The sequence below is a fragment of the Parasteatoda tepidariorum genome, chromosome 10 (assembly GCF_982258835.1).
Source record: "Parasteatoda tepidariorum strain Cologne lab strain chromosome 10, Ptep-v5.0, whole genome shotgun sequence".
Lineage (NCBI taxonomy): Eukaryota > Metazoa > Arthropoda > Arachnida > Araneae > Theridiidae > Parasteatoda > Parasteatoda tepidariorum.
The window spans coordinates 8,236,359-8,257,840 of NC_141764.1; the positions used below are offsets into that span (position 1 = coordinate 8,236,359).

Below are 21,482 nucleotides of genomic sequence, written 5' to 3' on the forward strand. Positions count from 1 at the left end.
TTTCTTGTACTAGTTTTGAGATAAAAGTTAAAAATTGTTTTGAGAGAAAAATTTATTGTTGATGACATTGCCATTTATTGATACAACTTGATAAAAAAAAAACTACATTTAAACAAAATTATTTAAATGAATCAAACTTGCAAAAATTCTGTTAAAAAATAGTGCATACAATAATAAAAATTTTGATGTTCTAATAGCTATGAATTAAAAAAATTAATTACCGGAAAAAGTTAAGATATTAGTAATTAAGACAACAGTTTTTTTTTTCAGCACTGAAATTTCTAAAATAATTATACCCTTTGAAAGATACGAGATTAAGTGGTGCTGTTTCACATGAGGAAAAGAAAGAAAAAAAAAGAGAGAAAGAACAATTTAAACTAGAAATAAAAAATATGCAAATAATTAGAAAATATATATGTAGAATACTTTTAAATCTCAATTTAATACATAATATTTTTCTATAGTGGATGCTAATGATTTGTTAGCAAATATTTTCACTACTTACTCATAGCTGGTCATTGCTTTCATGAATTCTCATAAATTTTCAAGATGAAGTGAAAGAAAAGAATATATCAAAACATACAGATATAAAAAACTAAAATTTTTAATGTATCAGATAAAGTACTAAAAAACTGAGCTATGTTTCAATTTTTCTGAAACATTCCCAGGGAACTCTCAAAGAAATTGCTAATTAAAAAGATGAATATAAACTAATAACCTGAAAATTTCTCATTAATGTATTTAAAATGAATGCTCTAAAAAATGCAGTATTTTCTTTTGTGTTTTGTTAAAAAGAGGTTAAGGAAATTTGTTTTCATCAAAACACAAAGTCAAAGCTGACTAATTGTACTGTTGGGATATAATAGTGAGAAAAAGTTAATAACCATTCGATGTTGTGCAGCCCAAGTTTTGGTTTTCGAAATTTAAATAACTCACATTGCTAGAAAGAAATTAACAATGCACAGGTTAAATGAAACACTTTAAAGCAGTTTTTAAAATCTTTTCAATCAAATCTTTTATATTCTAATTATTATCAAAAAAAGCTTTGACATCATTTAAGATATGAAATTTTTTAAAAAAAGTGCACCAGTATTTAAAAAAATATTTTGTACGAACACTTAATATAAAATTCATAGAGGCCTTCGACAATAAGTCTGTAATATACAATATATAAGGAATATTTCATGATTAATCCCAGAAGACTTTGTGAATCATAGAATTAAATATATAAAAATCTGTTTCAGATTAGAGTTTACTGCTTCATAAACATACAAATGTCAACAAGGTTGCAATAAAATATTAAATGCATGTAAAACCATAACAAGATGCATCATTATTTAATAGAACATATGTCGCATTTTTGATCTTTTCAAATACATCATTTATAAGTTTTAACCTAAATTTAAATAATAAAAATGATCATTGAATAATAGCAAAGGAAAAAGCATTGCACTCAAAATTTGAGAAACATTTTTTAGAAAAACTGTACAACTGTAAAATTCCAATAAATTATACCTAAATTTTAAATAACTGAAATAAATAAATTATAATTAAAATGTCAGTTTGCACAGTATTAAATGTCAATTTGCACAGTATTATTTGCTTGAAATGCAAGTCGGCAAGGAAAATTTTTATAATATATAAAAATGAACTAAGAGAAAATAGGGTTTGTAACTTTAGCTCAACTTCTTTTTCTTCTATCATTATTTAAACCATTTTATAACCTATGAAAAACTGTTTAGATCATTTCTTTTCTTGTTAACAAAAAGATAGATGACGTACAATCAATATTTGAAGTTAAAAAATTAATCTAGAAGTCTATTCTCCATTCTTCAGCCATACTAATGCCAGGTTTTCTTATAACTAATTTATGTTTAGCTTCATCAAATGTAAAAATAAGGTCACTAGATTTAACACCTATAAAATAAATAAAGAAATATATGAGTAATATTTATTTTCAAGATAATAAATTAAAAACTAAATTGGGTATTTTTTTACACATTACCTATTTAATATCAGAAAAAATGATAATCATTCTCTAAAATCACTTAATATTATCACTTAATATTAATTCCGATACATTGATGATTTGATTTTGTTTAATTGTGACGATTATAATTTTATTTATACAATTTATCCTGGTGATTTGGTCCTGAAAAAAACTAATGAAAATTGCTTTAATATTGAATATTTAGATTTTAAAATTGATATTGTTAACAATTTTATTAAAATTGGTGTGTTTGATAAAAGAAAAGCCTTTAATTTTAATGTTATTTTTTTCTGCAACTTTAAAACTAATTTGTGTAGTAAAATATTCAAAAATCTTGTTTTTTCGCAATTAGTTAGGATCAAGAATATTTGTAATAATGTTGAAAGTTTTCGGGAAGCTGTGGATAATTTTTTAAATAATTTGAGTAAAAATGATTTTCCTTTTAATTTTTGTAATGTTAATTTTTTAATTAAAAAAATGATTGATGGTTTTTAAGTTTTTATATATTTTTTCTTTTAACAGGGCGCAATTCTAGTCTTAACTGAGCAGCCCCAGTAAAGCATTCTATTAATTTATCTACGTATCTCCTTCTCCTGACCTTTTCATATCATTTTTAAACTTTTACTGCGCATTATTATAGGGGGCGTTGTTTTTCAGTTTTTAGTGTTTTCTTTTCCTCCGCTTTTGAAGTTGATTCTTGACCTGTGACTGTGAGTTTTTAATTTTCTGATGATTTTTATTGATTTTCTTTTCGTAATTTGTTTATTCTTTTGAATGTATCTTGTTTTTCCTGGACCTCTATGCAAAACCATCGGGGTACTGAGGGAGATATTTTAAGCTTTTGCTTCTCCCTCAAATAGAAATGGTTTTGTTTTTAATGGCTACCGGGGCCGGTACCCCCTGAAGACGTCGGCTTCGGTGGTCATATTTTTATTTTATTTCATTTGTTTTGTATTGATACTTTTTTCTGAAATTTCTGCTGCTTCTTAGCGCGTTTTTTTCAAAGAAGTTTTATCCTTTTGATCTTAATTATTTGTGTTTTCTTTCAGTATTAATATTATTTAATAACAATACAACAACTGAAATACTTAATGCCTTTAACTATTATGCTTTATATTAAATATACAGTACTAGGAGGCTCCGCCCCCTGTTCGCTAACGCTCGCCATCCCCCGAGAATTGCTACGCAATCCTATGAAGTTCACGCCGTGAACCATGGCTCGCTGCGCTCGCTCGCCAGTGAACACAATGTTCTAGCACAAAGACATAGTATATTATCATCAAAGACATAGTATTTTATCATCAAAGACATAGTATTTTATCATCAAAGACATAGTATTGTACTTATGTAGAAGAATTCTATCAATGTTCTTATTGGCTTTTAAAAAAGTATATTAACTATTTAGATTGTACATGGTGAAAAAATCAAAACATTAGCTAAATAAGAAACATATTAGCAAAATAAATTTTAAAGTATTACAGTTACTCACCTAAATTCAACTAAATGTGTATAATAAATTAGTTAATGCTAGAAATTCTGAAAGTTTTAGTAAAAAATTTTATTATTTAAAAATATAAACTTTAAACCCTAACTTTTCCTTGTGAGATAATAACCCTCAAAAAGTCTTTCATTTTCAAGAACACAAAAATTTGTTTTATCGCCAAATGAAATATTTTTTGGTGATCAGCATTATTGAAATCAATTTCTATATTAATTAACATTTGTGATAAAGTACATAACATTTTAGAACAAAATAAGGATGTTTTACATACAATAAATTAAAATGCATGGCTGTTAGCATTACCCGAGAAATACCACGTGGAGGTCGCCATGCTTCATTTCTAATCGGGGAGTTTTGATTTTGGCAGTTCCCCTTGCCTACTGCCAATAGAAGTTTCAATTAAATTTTTTCCAAAAAACATTTTCTTCTGCAAAGCTCTAAGAAATTAACACTAAGCATTTAGAATTTCTTTGAAAACACAATTATAGATTTGGCATCTTGGGGCAATTACTGAAAAGCTGTCAAATGACTTAACTCTTGACAGGCCAACATAAAGTTGTCCATGACTAAAAACTTTTTTAGTCAATACTAAACTGATTTTCTCAAAAGTCTGACCTTGTGACTTATTTATAGTCATGGAGAAGGCCAGCCTAATTAATTCCTAATTGAGTTTAAATTAAATATTATCATGTTTTTAGGGCATGAATCTGAATTGAACAACCTGATAATGCTCACTCTGGTTATTGTTTTCGTTTTTAAAAGCGCTATATGTTGAGCCAGTTTAAATTAAATATTATCATGTTTTTAGGGCATGAATCTGAATTGAACAACCTGATAATGCTCACTCTGGTTATTGTTTCCGTTTTTAAAAGCGCTATATGTTGAGCCACCTGATGTGACATTTGCCATGTGACATTTTTAGCAACAATCATTGGTTGATTTTCTAACGTTGCCATTCGGGGAGTTGTAATGAGGCTTTTTTTTTTGGTGCCGTGTAAGAGAAATATATATATAGACAAGGGAAATTTTTCTTTCTTCTTTTTTGCATTTTTGGTGATTTTTGTCATTTTATTTTTAATATAAAAGATGTTTTAAGTGAACTGAATATAATTATTCTATACAAATTACAATTTTAGTACAAAAATATATTTTATTTTAAAAAATTTGATTTGAGTGAAGAATTCTATCCAGATAAGAGAGTTAACTTGAAATTTTGTTAAGCGAGGGTATGTTTGAAAATTGATGAAAATGACTGGAAAGAGAAAAGCTTTAATTTTTTTTTATGAATAGAAAATGCTCAATGAAGACCATGATCTAGAAAATATCTCTTTTTCTCAGTAAATCAGAACCACAGAATATCAAGCTTAATAAGAAAAATAATCATTCGAGTTCTGGAATTCGAGGAAAATTATTCTTTTCATAAACAACTGTAATGCACATAACAGTCTTCCTAACTTGAAAAACGTCAATGTAAAATATTTTACCACCTCAAAACTAATGGATCAAGGGATAATTAGGAGTTTCAAAAAGAACAATAGAAAACAGCTGTTATGGAAACTTGTAGTAGCCATTGATGAAAAAAGTTCTCTTCCAAAGATAAATGTGTTCTATCAAATTGACTGATTATGCCAGGAGGAATGTGTCTCTGAAAACTATCCAAAATGGTTTTAAAAAGGCTGGTTTTAAGAATAGCTGTGAAGATGATGAACAAGAGGTGGAAGGCACCAGTAAAGAAGAATAAACTATTGACACTGGAAAAGCAATGCCTAATTTTTAAGAATGGAATGCAATAAAATCACGATATAATGTCGAAATTAATTCTGAAGATTTTTTTCCAAGTGGACAACTGCCTGGCAACGTGCGAAACATTGACAGATGCGGAAATAATAGATAATGTCAAAGGAATATCCGATGAAGAAGCTGAAGACTCTATTTATGAACCAAAAGTGAGTGTAAAAGAGGCAGAAAAAGCTGTAAAACTCTGACACACTTTTCTTGAATCCCAGGAAAATGTTGGCTACGAGGAATTTGCTACTCTTTCTAACCTTAAAAGAATTATTGAAGCAAAGAAGGTAAGACATCAAAAATCTTAGAAAGATTACTTTAATATGTAATTACTTAATTATGTAAATAGATGTAATAATAGATTACTTAATTATGTAAATAAATGTATGTGGTATAATTAATTTACAGAAATGCGGATATTTTTCTTTTAAAATAATTAAAACACCTTTAATAGAATTTCTTAATTAAATTTAAATTTTTAAAGTACATGTATAACTCGAAACCTCTTTATCCCAAATTTTTTGCCTTTCCCGCGAGATTCAAGATAAACAGGTTCGACCGTATAATATTTGAGCTAATTTATTAGCTCACTATAAGGAAGCATTTTTACTCAAAATAATATACATTTATTAGAAATTAACCATTTGAGAAATGTAAAATTATTGAGAAAGGTGAAAAAATAAAATGACTCAGAGGCCAAAACTGTACATTTAATAATTGATATAAGTAAATATCCACTAAAGCACCCAAATATTACTTAAATACTCAACAAAAGTTATAAAATATGTTTAAGCCTCAAACTGTAACTTTAAAATCTAATGAAATATATAGCAATTTTTTTGATGTCAGTATCTAAAACAAAAATATATATGTGATTGCAATAGTCTAGTTTTTCGGGAAAAACTTTCATATTTATGCAATTATAAAGAAAGGAAAAAGTGAGAGAAAGAGAGAGGATGGAAGTAGACTAAATGGTACAAAATTTGAAAACCCACTTTAAAAATAAAGAGTGCCAGCAGCTATGCAATATCATTCCAATACACATATCTACATGCATATTTTTTACATTGGATTTGAATTTCACTTGTCAAAAAGTTTACCAGGAGCGAAAGTACTCCTTGCAAATGTTTTGTGAAAACTATCTAAACTATTGTAGACGTTTTGTTAATTGCAGTATTTATCATGCATGAAAATGATATATGCTTGTACAAATATATCAGGTAAAAATGGAGAGAAGGTGACATGACAACTCTTTCATGTATCCTGAATTCAGAAATTTGATTATTTTGCAACACTGCCAATAACTGAAACTGCTGGTTAGACAAAAAGATTTTTCAGGCTAAACTAATAATAATAATGTAAAATTTGCAAGGGGATAAGAATTTGGATGATCTTTACCGATTGCCGTTTTTTTCTTGAAACAATATAGATGTTACAATATAATTAAATGTAACAATGAAGATGGCAAAAAGTTTGAGCAAACTTTAAATTCGTGGAAATAAATGGAAAAAAATCATAAAGAAATTCATTGTAATATATTACAATTTTATTAGTAAGTTTTTTTAAAAACCTGAGTCAAATTTACCCATATGTAGTATAAAAAAAATTAAAAATAATGTGGAGTAATGTTTAAGGCTAAATACTCAATCAATAATTTTAGAAGGCTTATAAATATAATAATATAAATATGTATAACATAAATATGTTAATGATAAAATAATTGTAGATTTCTCTGTTTTGAAGTTCATTTCGCCTTTTAAGTTCCACTTCTGAAAAGTAATAATTGGAAACTCTCTCTAACTTACTCTTGAACATTTTTTTTTCTGGATAACACAGGTGTCACAATTTAAAAAATCAAGATAACTGACTAAAAGTTATTTTTTATAGTAAAAAAGAGTATTTTATATTACAAAATAACTTACTTTTGCTTGAAAGTTTTAAAGATTTTGGAGCTTTATCTAAACCTACAACAATAATTTTCTCCAGCCAGGAATTTGTTCTAAATTCACCTGGACCTCCAATGATTCTAAAAACACATTTAAAAAAATTATTACATAAATATGAAAATACGTAATTAACAGGATGTTCTTAAGAAGACAAAGAAAGATTAATTCCTCTTATAACATTTGTTTTATTGTTGCAATAAGACAATAAAGAGAGTTTGGTTGCACAGTGCTAAAACTAAAGATAATGCTCGTAAATGCATCAGAATATTATATTCAAGATAGAAATATTGAAATTATATTAAAAATTTTCAATAAAAGTTTTTTTTGCAATCTTTAAACTAGTATTAGTAATTACAAGTTTTATATTTTGCACATTTTCAATCTGTTTAATGAAGGAAAATTGGAATCCATTAATTTTAAAATGTAACAAACAAGTGCAATATAAGAATTAATTCATGTTTCAGGAATGGAAATTAAAGCTAATTACAATTCTATAAACAAAAGTTTTTACCCACATTTATTATCATTAAAATTACAGTGTTAAGACCTCTGCAAGTCAAGTATTAAAAATAAGTACTTTTTTTTTTAATAAAAAATGAACCATATTTTTTGATTAAAAGGCAAAACTTTTTTTATGTACAATAATTTGCCCACCAAAATATTTTTATTTTTCACCCTCACTTTTTTTGTAAAATTTCAATATTGTAAAATTTCTACCTAATTTCACTAAAAGCAATTAAGCTAACATAAAATTGTTAGCTTAATTGCTATAGTGAAAATAACTTTTTATATATATTTGCATAGGAAGATTAACAAACTTATATATTTCAAAAAGGTTTAAAAATTTAATTTTAACCCTCTTTTACCCAGGAGCATTAACTGACGTTTCCAGGTTCTTTATGGGTTCAAAATACAACAATAATATTTACATATTTAAGAATTGTTAACAAAAGACTGTCATCAATAACTTTTAAACTGTGAAAAAAAATTACGTTAATTAAAAAATTTCCATTCAATTAAGAATCTCGTTTCAGAAAAATTAAATTTAACATTATAGATATTTCAATTGTCAATAAATTTCAATATAGCAAATAACAATATAGTAAATGAAAATTAATAATTTTGTAGGACAGATTTGAGTAAAAACTTTTTAATGAGTCTTTTCTAACTTCTTTTTTTTCTGGTTAACTTCTTTTTTAGGTTATTAGCAAAAATTTTCATTTTCTCTGATTTTTTTTAAGCTTATTATCAGAAATTTTCAATTTTTGGTTTTCTGGTTTTCCTTAAGGTTTATGATCCATGCATTATCAAAAGCTAAATTTAAGTTAGTGAAAAATAAACGTTTACTAGAAAAAACTGAATTCAGAAGCAAACTCAGACTCACTTTGAATTAATATAATTTTTATCATAAGTAAATTTAAGTAGCAAATAACTTCCTTGTCGATATCTGAAGGAGTCAAAGTCGTCCATGTATAAGGTACCATTGGCAAAGCTACCCTAAAAAACCATAGTATAAATTTAAGAACATATTAAATTCATGTCATTATAAATAAATAATAGTAAAAAAAAAGAAAAAGAAAAACACAAATCCTACAGCTTTATCTAAAGCAATATCTAAAGTATAAGGATCATTGTAGGTTAGTGATGCACTACGCCTTATTCTGTTCTTTTTTGGTATAATACTTCCACCTTTTTGAAATACAGGAATCTGAAAAACACAGAAATGATGAGATATATTAAACATAAAATATATTAAAATGGGTGTTATACAAGTTTGATTTAAGAGTGATCTTATAAATTTGAATTTGTAAAAAAAAAAAAAAAAAAAAAAGAGAATCTTTTAAAAATAGGAAAAAATATAGTTAGGGGTTTGTCTAGGCTTTTTAAAAGGTACCTATTTTGTGAAAATTAAAAATTATATTAAAAATTAACACAAAAATATGGTTAAGTAAGAAAATATTTTTAAAAAGTGTCACTACAAATAAAAATCATTTATGACTGGTAAATTTCTATATATTTTTCTTTATATAGTCGAAATAATTGCAAGTCAAAATGCGCAATTAACCTGTGATTTATTGTTTTTTTAAGGAGACATAAAAACAAAAATTTAAGAAGCGGAAAGTAGAATCTTAGAACTTGCTTTTTTAATATTATTTTGTGAAAAAACAGCTTTTCCTAAAGGTGAATTTGTGAAGATACCCCTAAACGGTAGTAAATTTGCCTTAGATAGACCCCTAATAACACACCTTAATTAACACACAAGTACTCAATTCGAAATGGTAAGGAACCTTTTAAATTTTCTTTCCAATTTTAGAATGCTTTATCTTAAACAAAAGACAACTGTATGAATTTTCTAATGCCTGCATATTACTCGTAATACTTGCTGTCAGAAGAAGTTCTAAAAATATAAAAAAGCAAAATATGCAATTTTAACAATAGAAGTTTTTAAAATACTAATAGCAAAAAAAAATGCTACAGATAAATTAAAGTATAATATTCTTTTTAGTACAAATCTATGCTTTGTTTATTTCTTAAAACTATTACACAAAATATTTGTGAGCATTTTTTATGCACCTATTAAATGCGCAAAAAATTGCAAGATATTACATATTTTTTGAGAGAAGTTTTAAAAATGTATCTCAAACTCCTTTTAGATATTCCACATTCAGAAGTCTAAAATAAGTCGCTAATTTAGGCACAATATTTTAATACAGTCAAAGAAAAACCATTCCCTTCCATATATTTTATATCATTTGGTTCCATATATTTTCCTTAGCATAAAGTAAAGCAAATTTTCAAAATATATATGAGATTATCAATGAATATCAGTATTTCAGAGAATCAAAATCTTAAAATATTGTCTAAAAATGACATAAAAAGCCTAGTTCAGTTTATAAAGAGTAACAGAAAATGCAATGCTATTTCTATTGCTCTTATTTTACTACCATTGTAAAATACATTTTAACTATTTAAAATATTTTTACTTTTCAAATACAAAAAATAAAAAAACAATCAAAATAATTTTATAACACAAAAATTCGCAATTTCACAGTTAGTGCAATAACTGTAATAAATTGAGAAGGAGCTAGTAAAATAATGATTTATTTTTTAAGAGAGAGAGATGGGTTTTATACAGTGCACGAAATCAGTGTGCTTCTTTTAAAATTATAATAAAATAATTACGCATAAAAATTAGAGAGCACTACCTAAAATTACAGTATTTGAATCTTAGAAATATTTAAGGAAAATAATCGATCTATAACAGAATTTACATGAATATTTCTTTACGTTGCAAGCAGAAGTCACCGTAAATTTTTAGAACAAATTTCCTATCATTTACTGCAATAAAAATACTCCATTTCAGTTATGTTTCTTCTGATTTTAATTTTGTAAGATTAACTTATAATATATTATATATACAGTAAAACATTAGTACAATAATATTTTGGGGACACAATAAGATTTTTTTAAATTTTAATGTTATAAATGTATTAACTATAAATATATATACAGTAGGGAACCGATTATACGGAGCGATCGGGACCATCGCTATTCCGGATAACTGATTTTTTCGGTTTTCTGAATCGCTACAAAAACCCGTTTTTTTTTTAATTGTTTAACCCAACTAAAAAACAAATATATGGAAATAATCTTAAAAAGAAGAAAAAACGATGAAGTAATACACTAATGATTATTTCCAAAATGATGGTAAGGTAAACATCTTTCAAAAAAGAAAGAAAAATCCTAAAATCCTATGAGGAAAAAAACATTTTTTTTAAAAAATGGCGGGAAAATTTATCGAATTTCGTTTCGGTTTTTTGGTTTTCCGGATAACGGATTCTGTACTGTATTATATAAAAAGCAATTTGAAGTTATGTTATCAGATGTTAATGTGATGCGTGTGGTCTTTTGTGACTCATAATCAGCTTTTAACACGAGGAAATAAAATTATACAGGAATGTTACATCTGTGACTTCTTAAGAGATAAGGGAGGCAATTCTAAGAAAAGGAAACTCTTGGGGTGGTCAACAATGGGTCCTCTCCAGTCAGAAAAATTGCCAAAAGATGATAAAATAAGATTTTTTACATTTGAAAATCAATTATAAATGGAGAAAATAAGGTTGAAATTTGGAGGAAAAAATCGTTTTACAGGGGTTTATTGCTTCAGAGGATATCGTAATATTGAGAGGAGAATAATATTAATTCATATGAAAATTTGTCAGGATCATGAAACATTATCATAATAGAGAGAGTTATTATTGTATCAGATATCGTAGTAGTGAGAGTTCACTGCATTATAATAAATCATAATATATATATATAATATATCATTGGCGAAAAAAATCGTTTTACGGGGGTTTATTGCTTCAGAGGATATCGTAATATTGAGAGGAGAATAATATTAATTCATATGAAAATTTGTCAGGATCATGAAACATTATCATAATAGAGAGAGTTATTATTGTATCGTATATCGTAGTAGCGAGAGTTCACTGTATTATAATAAATCATAATACTATATATATAATATATCATTTATATAATCAAAACACTCTGTGATGGTACAGATACTGAGTATTGCAGTTATGCACAGACATAGTAGTTTAAGGACCTATTCTTCTAAGATTCCAATGTATCAGGTGTCCAATATATTTAACAACATTTGGTACAATTTTAACAATGCAGGGTTGCCATAGAAAAAATAAACAAAATAGTTGCTTTTAGTAGCCTAAAGCATGAAAATAGTTGCTTAAATAAGAACAAAAATTCATCAAAAATAGGACTAAAATTTTATTAAATGACTTAATTGACAAGTTTTTATATCAAACAATTAGTATATTTGCAAATACTTTTATTTACTAGAACTTATTCAAAAAAATACTTTTTCATTAAAAAAAATACTTACATTTCATTGCAAAAATACTTTTTCATTAAAAAAATATATACTTTTTCTAAAAAATTTCCCCTTTTAAATTCACGTATTGTAAGAGCATATTATAAATTAGTTTTTTTTTTCAAATCATGTGGAATTTCATAGTAATAACCGTTGAAAAGGGGATCGAAAAACGAAATAGACTTACAATGGAATCTGTGCAAATTGAACAGATTAAAAAGTGATAACTCAAATTTGCCATTCAAAATTTTCAAATTTTTTTATTTTTAAGAAAAAAAAATTCAGTGTGTTTATAAGCTCTTGCAGGCCGCAGGTTTTCAACCCAATTTATGTTAAAAAATCATTGCTAGGAATACAGAAATGTCTCCCAATAGTCTCCTTTTCTTGAAAATTGCTACTAACCTAGGGGTGCACAACCTTTTTCAGTGAAGGGCCACATGCACAGCAGATTGACCAATGAAGGGCCGCATGCCAAAGTGTTTAGACCGACATATTGAAAACAATTGTTGGTGGTGATTGCTATATAAACATCATTGTTTATATAACACTAAATTCTTTTTGTCGGTTTACCTTGTAATCTCTTTGCAGAAAATACAATACTTTAAAGCGTTTAAAATTAGAAAATGCAAAACTGATTACTTAAGAAGGAAAACAGAATTCGAAAATCAGAATCAATTTATCAGAAAAAATTTAGATAAATTGAAATAATTAAAAAACTATGGAAAAATTGAAATTTTTTTTATCACACTACAAAATACAGAAGTCCATTTAAACATAAATTTTAACATTAAATTTTTTTTCATAGAATTAAATTTCAAATAAATAAATATTCTAGTTATTAATATAAATTCAAGTTAAATACTTTGATTTAAGGAAAGTTTATACGGTTAAAAATGATTAAAACTAAAACAAAACCCCTTAAGTGGAAAATAAGATTTAGCATTTATTAGGGAATGTACTTTAAGACATTAATTTTTCAGACATTTTTATTTTAAATTAATAATAAGAGGCTGAGAGAGGAAAGAAAAAGAAAGAAAGAAAACACATTAAATTTTAAGGAACTATATTCCTTAATAATAAAAAACTATTAAGATACTTGTTTACAACTTTTTATGACGAATATATTTTTAACATAACACTTACTATTTACAATTAATACACAATCAATTAAACTAACTAACTAACTCAGTGGCGCGACAGCCCATTAAGAGGGCCAAGGCCGACTGTGCCCATCTCAGTTTTCTTGACCTTGGGCTCTGGGGTGCAGGAGCATATGTTCCGGTCAGGTGGTCAGCCGAACGTGGAACCCCCAGTGTTAGTTCCCAAGCATGCTTGGTACTCATTTTATCGACCCACTGAAGGGATGAAAGGCTGAGTCGGCCTTGCCCGGCCCAAGGATCGAACCAAGGACCTGTGGCACGACAGCGCGAAGCGCTACCGCTCAGCCACCGGGCGTCACACAATCAATTAACAATCAATAAAATTTACATTACTTTACGAAACTTATCTTGATTAAATTTTTTATACAGTTAAAATTTAATGATATACAAATCATTTCCCAGCATATAATCATAAATGATATAAAATGGTCCAAGAAGGTAGAAAATGGTTTAAAAAATTTCTTAATGGTTATACTGTAATTTGCAAAATTTTTGAATATTGTGATAATTTTATCTACTTGATCATGTGATATTTTTTGAGCCATTAAATGAAAATGTAATGATTGTATTTAAAGACTACTCTGTAATTTTGAACAGGCCAAATTCATTCTGGAAAACAGTCTTTCGACAGAAGCTGTTGTTGTGGGTAGTATTAAACTTAGAGCAAATAACATAATCAGTTTTGGAATTTGTCCTAGATGGTGTTCTTCCTTTCTGGGTTTTTAAATCGCGGAAATACAAATAGCGATGTGTTATTTTTTAATTGATTGAATATGAATTGCTATGTGTTATTTTTTAATTGCTTGAATACGAATTGCCATGTGTAATTTTTAAATTACGTAAATAAAAAACTCAATGCCTGTCAAATCGCGTGAATACGAATCGTGTGGCTTTTAAATTGCGAAAGGACTACTCACAACACTTGATTTTTAAAATGCATGAATATGAATTGCGATATATGGTTTTTAAAACGCGTGCATATTAATTGCGAGAAAAGTAGCAAAGGATGATATTTTAAACGCCAGAACACAAATCGCGATATGTGATTTTAAATCCCGTAAATGGTTTATTTTTAAATCTCGTTAATGTTAAAACGAAATGCAATGCGCAATTTTCAGAGAGCGTAAATACAAATTACGATGTATGACTTTTAAATTACCTGTGACAACAAAAAGAATAGGTTCGATGTGTGTTGTTAAACTTGCACGTGTTCATGGGACTAAAGAATTATGCCGTGTTTTGAATTATTTTTTTTGCAAAACGGACCGCGTTTAATATAAACACGAAATGCGATGCGCAATTTTCAGGTAGCGTAAATACAAATTACGATGTATGACTTTTAAATTACATGTGACAACAAAAAGAATAGGTTCGATGTGTGATGTTAAACTTGCACACGTTCATGGGACTAAAGAATTATGCCGTGTTTTGAATTATTTTTTTTGCAAAACGGACCGCGTTTAATATAAACACGAAATGCGATGCGCAATTTTCAGGTAGCGTAAATACAAATTACGAAGTATGACTTTTAAATTACATGTGACAACAAAAAGAATAGGTTCGATGTGTGTTGTTAAACTTGCACGCGTTCATGGGACTAAAGAATTATGCCGTGTTTTGAATTATTTTTTTTTTGCAAAACGGACAGCGTTTAATATAAACACATCTCGTTTTTTTTTCCGGGAAGGTGTTGATTTGGCTAAGGTACGTAATTACTTTTTAAGTTACGAAAAAAAATTAAAACTGAATCGAATTTCGCGAGTTGTAATATTGTGTGAAAATATCAGGTATATTCTAAATCACAAATAAAAATGGAGCAATAACGGGAAAGAAGAAAAAACACGTTCGAAAAACCTCTTAAAAAATGCGTGTTAAAATCGGTACAACGCAAATGATAAAATCGGCACAAACAGAGCACATAAAAAATAATTATTTTAATGCGCGATTCAAAACTCGCTTGCTGTCAAACCATAGTATTAAAAATATCATAATCTTTTTAAATCACAGGGAAAGCGTAATAACTACTAAAACAATGACCAAAATACTTTTATATTTCAGATGAAATTGGAGTAAATAAAGTCCATCAAAATTTTATGTAATTTAAATGCCGGATTTGAAATTAAAATGTCGCAATAGCGTATAAAAAATATCGGTACTTTCAAAACCTTGTAGAAATGTGTAGCAATAATTTCTAAAATAACGATTGAAAAATAATTTGATTTGCGATAAAATCGTTACAAGTAAGCCATGTCAAAAAATGGTTACCTAAATGAGCGATTCTTTACTCGCAATTCGCAATAATATCGTGTTAAAATATCGAAGTTTTAAAAACCGGGCGGAAATGTGCAGCAATAACTGTTGAAGAAAGGATCTAAAGTCATTTAGATTTTCCATGAAGTTTACACAAATAAAGCGTTTCATAACTTTCAAAAATCGCTATTTCAGAAACTACTTGAAAATGGGTAGCAATAACTACTGAAAAGTCATTGGAATCGGCACATACGAAAAGCGTCAAAAGTGGTAATTAAAATTCGTAAATCGTAATAATGATGTATTAAAAATATTGGGATTTTTAAAACTATGCTGAAATCCGTAGCGTTAACCATCGAAAAACTACATTGATTGAGATTGGGTGCGTCAAAAGCTTAAAAGTGTAAATTTAAATTACCGAATTTTTTTTATTATTCTTCAAAAACAAATATTTAATTTTTTCATTTTGTTCAGATTGCAGCCGCGGGCCGCACGTCGAGGGTTGGCGGGCCGCATTTGGCCCGCGGGCCGCAGGTTGAGCACCCCTATACTAACCCAATTTATGCTAAAAAAAACATCGCTAGGAGTACAGAAAAGTTTCCCAATAGTCTCCTTTTCCAGAAAATAATTGCTTTTTTAAAAAAAAAAAAAAACCTTTTCAGGCAAAAAAAGTTGCAATAGTCGCCACATGTTGCATTTTAGTCGCCTGCGGCAACCCTGAACAATGTAAAAATACAATTAGACTTGCCATCGTTGGTTGGAGTTTTTAATTACAATTAAAAATCATCCAAAAAAAAGGAAAGAAAATTCATACGAGTGACATTTTGGATATTTTTAATAGCTGATATTTAGACTAGTGAAATTTGTTTCATGATCAAAATGTCAAGAAATGCACTAAAAATTATCATATTGCAAAATGTAAGAAATTAAAGCTTATAATTTTTTTTAATGCAATGCTTTTTAAAAACGACTAGTTTAATAATAAATTTTAAAAAAATTGTATTTATGAGTTTATTTTCTTCTAAGCTACGTATTTCCATAGGTGCCATTCTAAAAATATTTCAAGACTGAATTTATTTTTTGACAAATTAATAAGGTAGGTACAGCATTGTTCACAGGAATTTTCAGAAATAACTCACAAACACCAGAATTTACTTCTCAGTGGATAATGGCCTATGTACTAAATCAATCATTTGGCTTAATTAAAAAAATTTTCTTTAATAAATTTTTGGTAAATAAAACAAAATAGCAGCAAATCTTGTATATCGGAATAATAAAGCTACTAAACTTGTCATGAAATCATTCATATCTCTACTTATTTTTCACTTCATTATTCATTTCATCCTAGCACTACAATTTAAAAAAAAATAATCATGATTTATCTTCAGCTAGCATGCTAATACCTTGGGGGAGGGAATGCTAACTTAAGCAGATTTAGATTCAGCAATAGTACTAACCCTAATCTTTCACTGCAGTGTGACATCATTACTTGATCATTTTGCAATAATTGTGAAAAATAACAATGCTTTAAGTAAAAGGTAACTTTTTTATTTTTACCAGAAAATATATTAAATTTTTAAGGAAAGAAAAGGAATTTAATTTTAATTTAAGTCAACAAATGGGAAAGCGATATTGATGAAATTTAATCCACTGATTTTTCTCAAGACTAATTTCAGTCCCCGGGACTGAAGAGTGGCACAACACATGTATTTCTAAGCAAAATTAATATTTTCCACAATTGCTTAAATAGAATGATGAGAATAAAGAGTATAAAATAGACAGGAAGGTCACCTTTTCAAGAGGGGTGGCTATAGTAGCAGTAGTTCCTCCTTCAAATTTTTGGTGTGTTGTTATGTCATACCAAACCTATAGAAGAGACACACAAATGGTAATTCAGATTAAGGAAAAATAAAATTTAGTATACAAAATGTAATGAAAATGTTCTCACATCATTTTGGCCAGGAAAATAAACATTGACACTAGAAACACCAGCTTCTAAAACAGGTCTCACAAGGAGAGAGGAACCTATAAAAATAATAGCACAAAATACATAAAAATATATGCGATTCGGGATAAGAATTTATACAAATTTGTAAAAAAAAAGAATTTTTAAAATAGCAGGCAAAAGAGAGAGGGGGGAACAAAAAGTCTGAAAATACCAATCAATTCATCATAAATAAATAAAAATGCAAAACTATTCCTCGCAGGCAAAATAAAAAATCTAAATTACTTACATACTTATTAAAAGTTAGTTGTATTACTAGTCACAGTGATTCAAATCAACTGATTTGGATCACCAGATCAGTACCTAACTCTACATTTATGTCACAAATAAAACGTTAAAAAAAATTTGAAAAAATAAAAAATATTTAATAATTTTTTTTATAGATTTATCATATCAATTACTGATTCGTATTAGCACACAAATCAAAATTTGTTTCGAATTAGTAACTGATTCAATCTGTGATTATGACTTGAATCACCTAAGTGAATTAATTCGACTAATTCGAATCACTTCGATAATTCATTTTACTCAGCTTTACCCCTGAGTTGAGATCTATTTTTAGAAGCCAGACTTTTTTACAGCTATCAAGAAAAATGCATTTTATTCTGAAAAACTATAGTAGAAGAGAAGAGAAAAAATCAAAGATGTTTTATAGGCTGTTAACGTTGAAAATAAATATTTAAAATTTGAATTAGAATTTCCTAAAAGAAGCGATGTTGATAGTAGAGATGAACCTCCACTGCCAAATTTATTGTTTCTTGGAGAATTTTGATTAAAAACTCTGTAATAGGGAGAAATGTCAGGGTTGCCACTCAAATCTGGAAAAAAAATCCATGTGTTTTCCCTGCACAAATTATACATAATATATATTAAGAGGAAACACACAATCACTGTACTATTGAGTGACATATATTAGTCTAGCTAATTGCTGGTAAATTTAACAAAAGTAAGGTACAGCTTAACATGCTTAAAACATATAATGCAATAGTAAATAAAATAGCTTAGTACAGCTGAAATATCATCCTCAAATATCTCATAGATTACGCTTTGAGTGGTCACCACTTTTAAAAGACAAAAATAAGAAATAAAATTCCCTGTATTTTCCCAGTCTGTAAGAAAAAACTCAAAATTCCAGACCTGCCAACCTTAGAAAATAAAAAAGCAGGAGACTCTTCCTGTATCACGACATAGCGCAATATTGAAAATTAAACCTGATTCACACTTCCTACAAGAAGTTTATTTCAAAATATATTATTTACATTACATAAAATAGACCACAATAAGATTCTGACACTGACTAATAAAGATATGTGTTCTTACTATAAAATATAAGGTTCTATAGAATTATATTAAAACATATCTTTTGATTTTTTCAAATTTAGGAAGAAGTTCAAAACTTACAAAATATGTCAATAATGAATACAATACTTTATAAATGCATTTCTTAATTTTTTTTTTAACTGCTACTGTTTTAAAACTGCAGATGTAGCTGATTTAGCATTATTTAAAAAAAAAAACAGGCATCTATAGAAAGTAAAAAAACATTTTGCCTAATGGTGTCCAAGATATCTCCGATTTTGCCATTTCATTGGTTATTGCTGTTGTTTTGGTTCACACTCACCATAATTTTTAGTGATGTTACGGGGCAAAGTTTTTCTAAATAAATGCCCAGCATGATCTGAAGCACAAGTTGGGAAGGAAATTGCACAAATTGTTGTTTTTTTCCTCTATCTTGCACTAAATAGAAAAAAGCAGGAGAAAACACCCTGAAGGCCTGAGGGCGAAGATTTGAGACAAAAGCAGGAGACTCCTGCTAAAAGCAGGAGAGTTGGCAGGTCTGAAATTCCCTGCATTATCCCCGCTATTTTAGGAGAGTTTTAAATTCTCTGTATTTTTCAGGTTTTTCCAATCAGGTTCCTTGCAATTTTTTTTAATCAAATGATTCCATTATACTTTAGGCAAATAAATCGTAATAAAATAATTTGATGGACGTCACAAACCTATCATATATTCATCGTTCATTTCAAATGTTATGGATTCAGTTGGGTATTCCATCCAGACGGGCCTCATAGGAGGGACCCCAGTGAACTCATTCTCGTGAAACAGCGTGTACCAGAGGGGAATGAAAGGGTAACGAAGGCGGATGGCATCACGCATCAGGCTCTTGTATGGATCCTCAAACAACCAAGGCTCACGCCTTTTTGTTTCATGGTGGGAATGAGCCCTGAAGAAAGGTTGAAAAGCACCAGCCTAGGAAAAAAAAGCATAACATAATCAATGATGCATATTAAAGAGAGATTAGTAGTTGTACCTCAAGCATAAATGAATTCAGATAAAAGATTTAAAAAAACGTTACAAGCGAAAATGATTTCCTTAACAAAGAATAAGGAGCCGCGACGGCTCAGGGAATAGACTGTTTGCCTTCCAATAAGGTGAATTGGATTAGAATTCCAGCGATGACTGGTCGATACGAATTTCACATCCGGCTTGCACCAGTCACGGAGCTGACCCAAAATATCCTCAGTGGTAGACAGATCATGGGTTGGAGTCCCCTAACCATGGGAGGTTTTCCTCAGCCCCCGTGGCAGAATCAGAGTGACTTGGCGACATTGTCTCAGAACATTACAGAGTTCTTGCAGAAAGATTTTTCTTTTGAAAAGTAAAAAAAAAAAGAAGAAAAAAAAGATAAGTCTTCTACAGAAATTTACACGTAAAGTTTGAATCATGCATTTAGATAATAACTTTTTTGTGTGCTCAATTTACGAAATAGTATCGCAGATCGAAATTTTTTTTTATTGTATTTTCATCAGTTATTGATTTTTAGTGGTTTTTAAATATCCCAATATATTTCAAACAATATGGAAAATTCAAACCTTGCATTTGAGAATTTACTTTTTAAGATAATGATTCTATCGATTTTTTTGCAGCTATTGCTATTGATTTCTCCATAGATTTTAAATCCGATATTTTAGAAAAAAAATATTACATGTTTAATTAAAAGTTATACCTTCTTTCCCCTTTTTTTTTTTTTTTTTTGTAAACACAGCGATGTTTAATTTTAAATTAGTAACATATATGTTTGTTATTATTTAAAGCATCCTGCAGAAAGATATTAATGCTAGAGAGTTTTGTTGCAGATAGCTCAAGAAAATTCTGCAACAGGGTCCTCAGCATATAACACAAATGTGGATTAGTTTCATCAAAATATTCTCCTCGAAGGCAAATTTCTCTCAATACTTGAGCTAGGAGTTCCCTTGTCATCTCGATTGGGTTCAAAATAACAAGGCTACAGAGTTAAACATTAGTGGTCGTAAACTCAAAAAATTGGGTTGACTGTTCAAAGAGAGTTATGTATATATAAAGAAAAAATAAAGAATATGCAGTCTACTTGCAGACTCTTCACATTTCGAAAATATGTCTGCACGTAGATATTCAAAACCAGGGTTTTTTCAAGGTGGGTCCACTTTGAAAAAACCCGCCCGGGTTTTTATTGGGTGGGCCCACCTTGAAAAAACCCACTTGGTGGGTTTTTTCACAAATTGGTTTTCTGAAATTTGGTTGAAAAAGAAGTTTCTCTTAATACTATCACTGGACACATCGTGGAAGTTACAAATATTTTCGAAATGTGCATCAAGCACATGAATGGGCAAATGAAAAAACTGCTTGATGCCCCAATTACCAAAAGTTCATATTGTGACCGTGTAAAAACTTATGCCAATAATTACCATAAATATCAAGAGATGGCTCTTGAACATCAAAATGAAGAATATATATGTCAAAAATATTAAATAATGTTGGGCTTTACCAATTAACTATCAATTTGGAAAAACAAATATCAATTGTTTCTGAAGCTTTAAAAAAGCTCCCATCAGAAAACATTTCAATTTCAGAAGCTGTTGAAATATGAATTAACTTACTATCGTGGGATGAATTAGAACCCCATAAACATTT

The 21,482-nt window shown here is 28.5% G+C and overlaps 1 protein-coding gene across 4 annotated transcripts in view; it reads right to left on the reverse strand.

The window, feature by feature from the left end:
• Positions 1 to 1,746: 1,746 nt before the first annotated feature.
• GCS2alpha (glucosidase 2 subunit alpha) overlaps positions 1,747 to 21,482 on the reverse strand; it is a 58,614-nt gene continuing 38,878 nt past the window's right edge. For all 4 annotated transcript variants that reach the window (XM_071184708.2, XM_043053545.3, XM_043053544.3 and 1 more), the window contains exons 15-21: positions 19,532 to 19,781; positions 17,475 to 17,551; positions 17,318 to 17,392; positions 8,817 to 8,930; positions 8,607 to 8,719; positions 7,199 to 7,302; positions 1,747 to 1,917 (exon numbers count right to left, since the gene is read on the reverse strand). In XM_071184708.2, the coding sequence (XP_071040809.2) occupies positions 1,811 to 1,917; positions 7,199 to 7,302; positions 8,607 to 8,719; positions 8,817 to 8,930; positions 17,318 to 17,392; positions 17,475 to 17,551; positions 19,532 to 19,781 (840 nt within the window). In that variant the 3' untranslated portion in view covers positions 1,747 to 1,810. The remainder of the gene's footprint in view (positions 1,918 to 7,198; positions 7,303 to 8,606; positions 8,720 to 8,816; positions 8,931 to 17,317; positions 17,393 to 17,474; positions 17,552 to 19,531; positions 19,782 to 21,482) is intronic.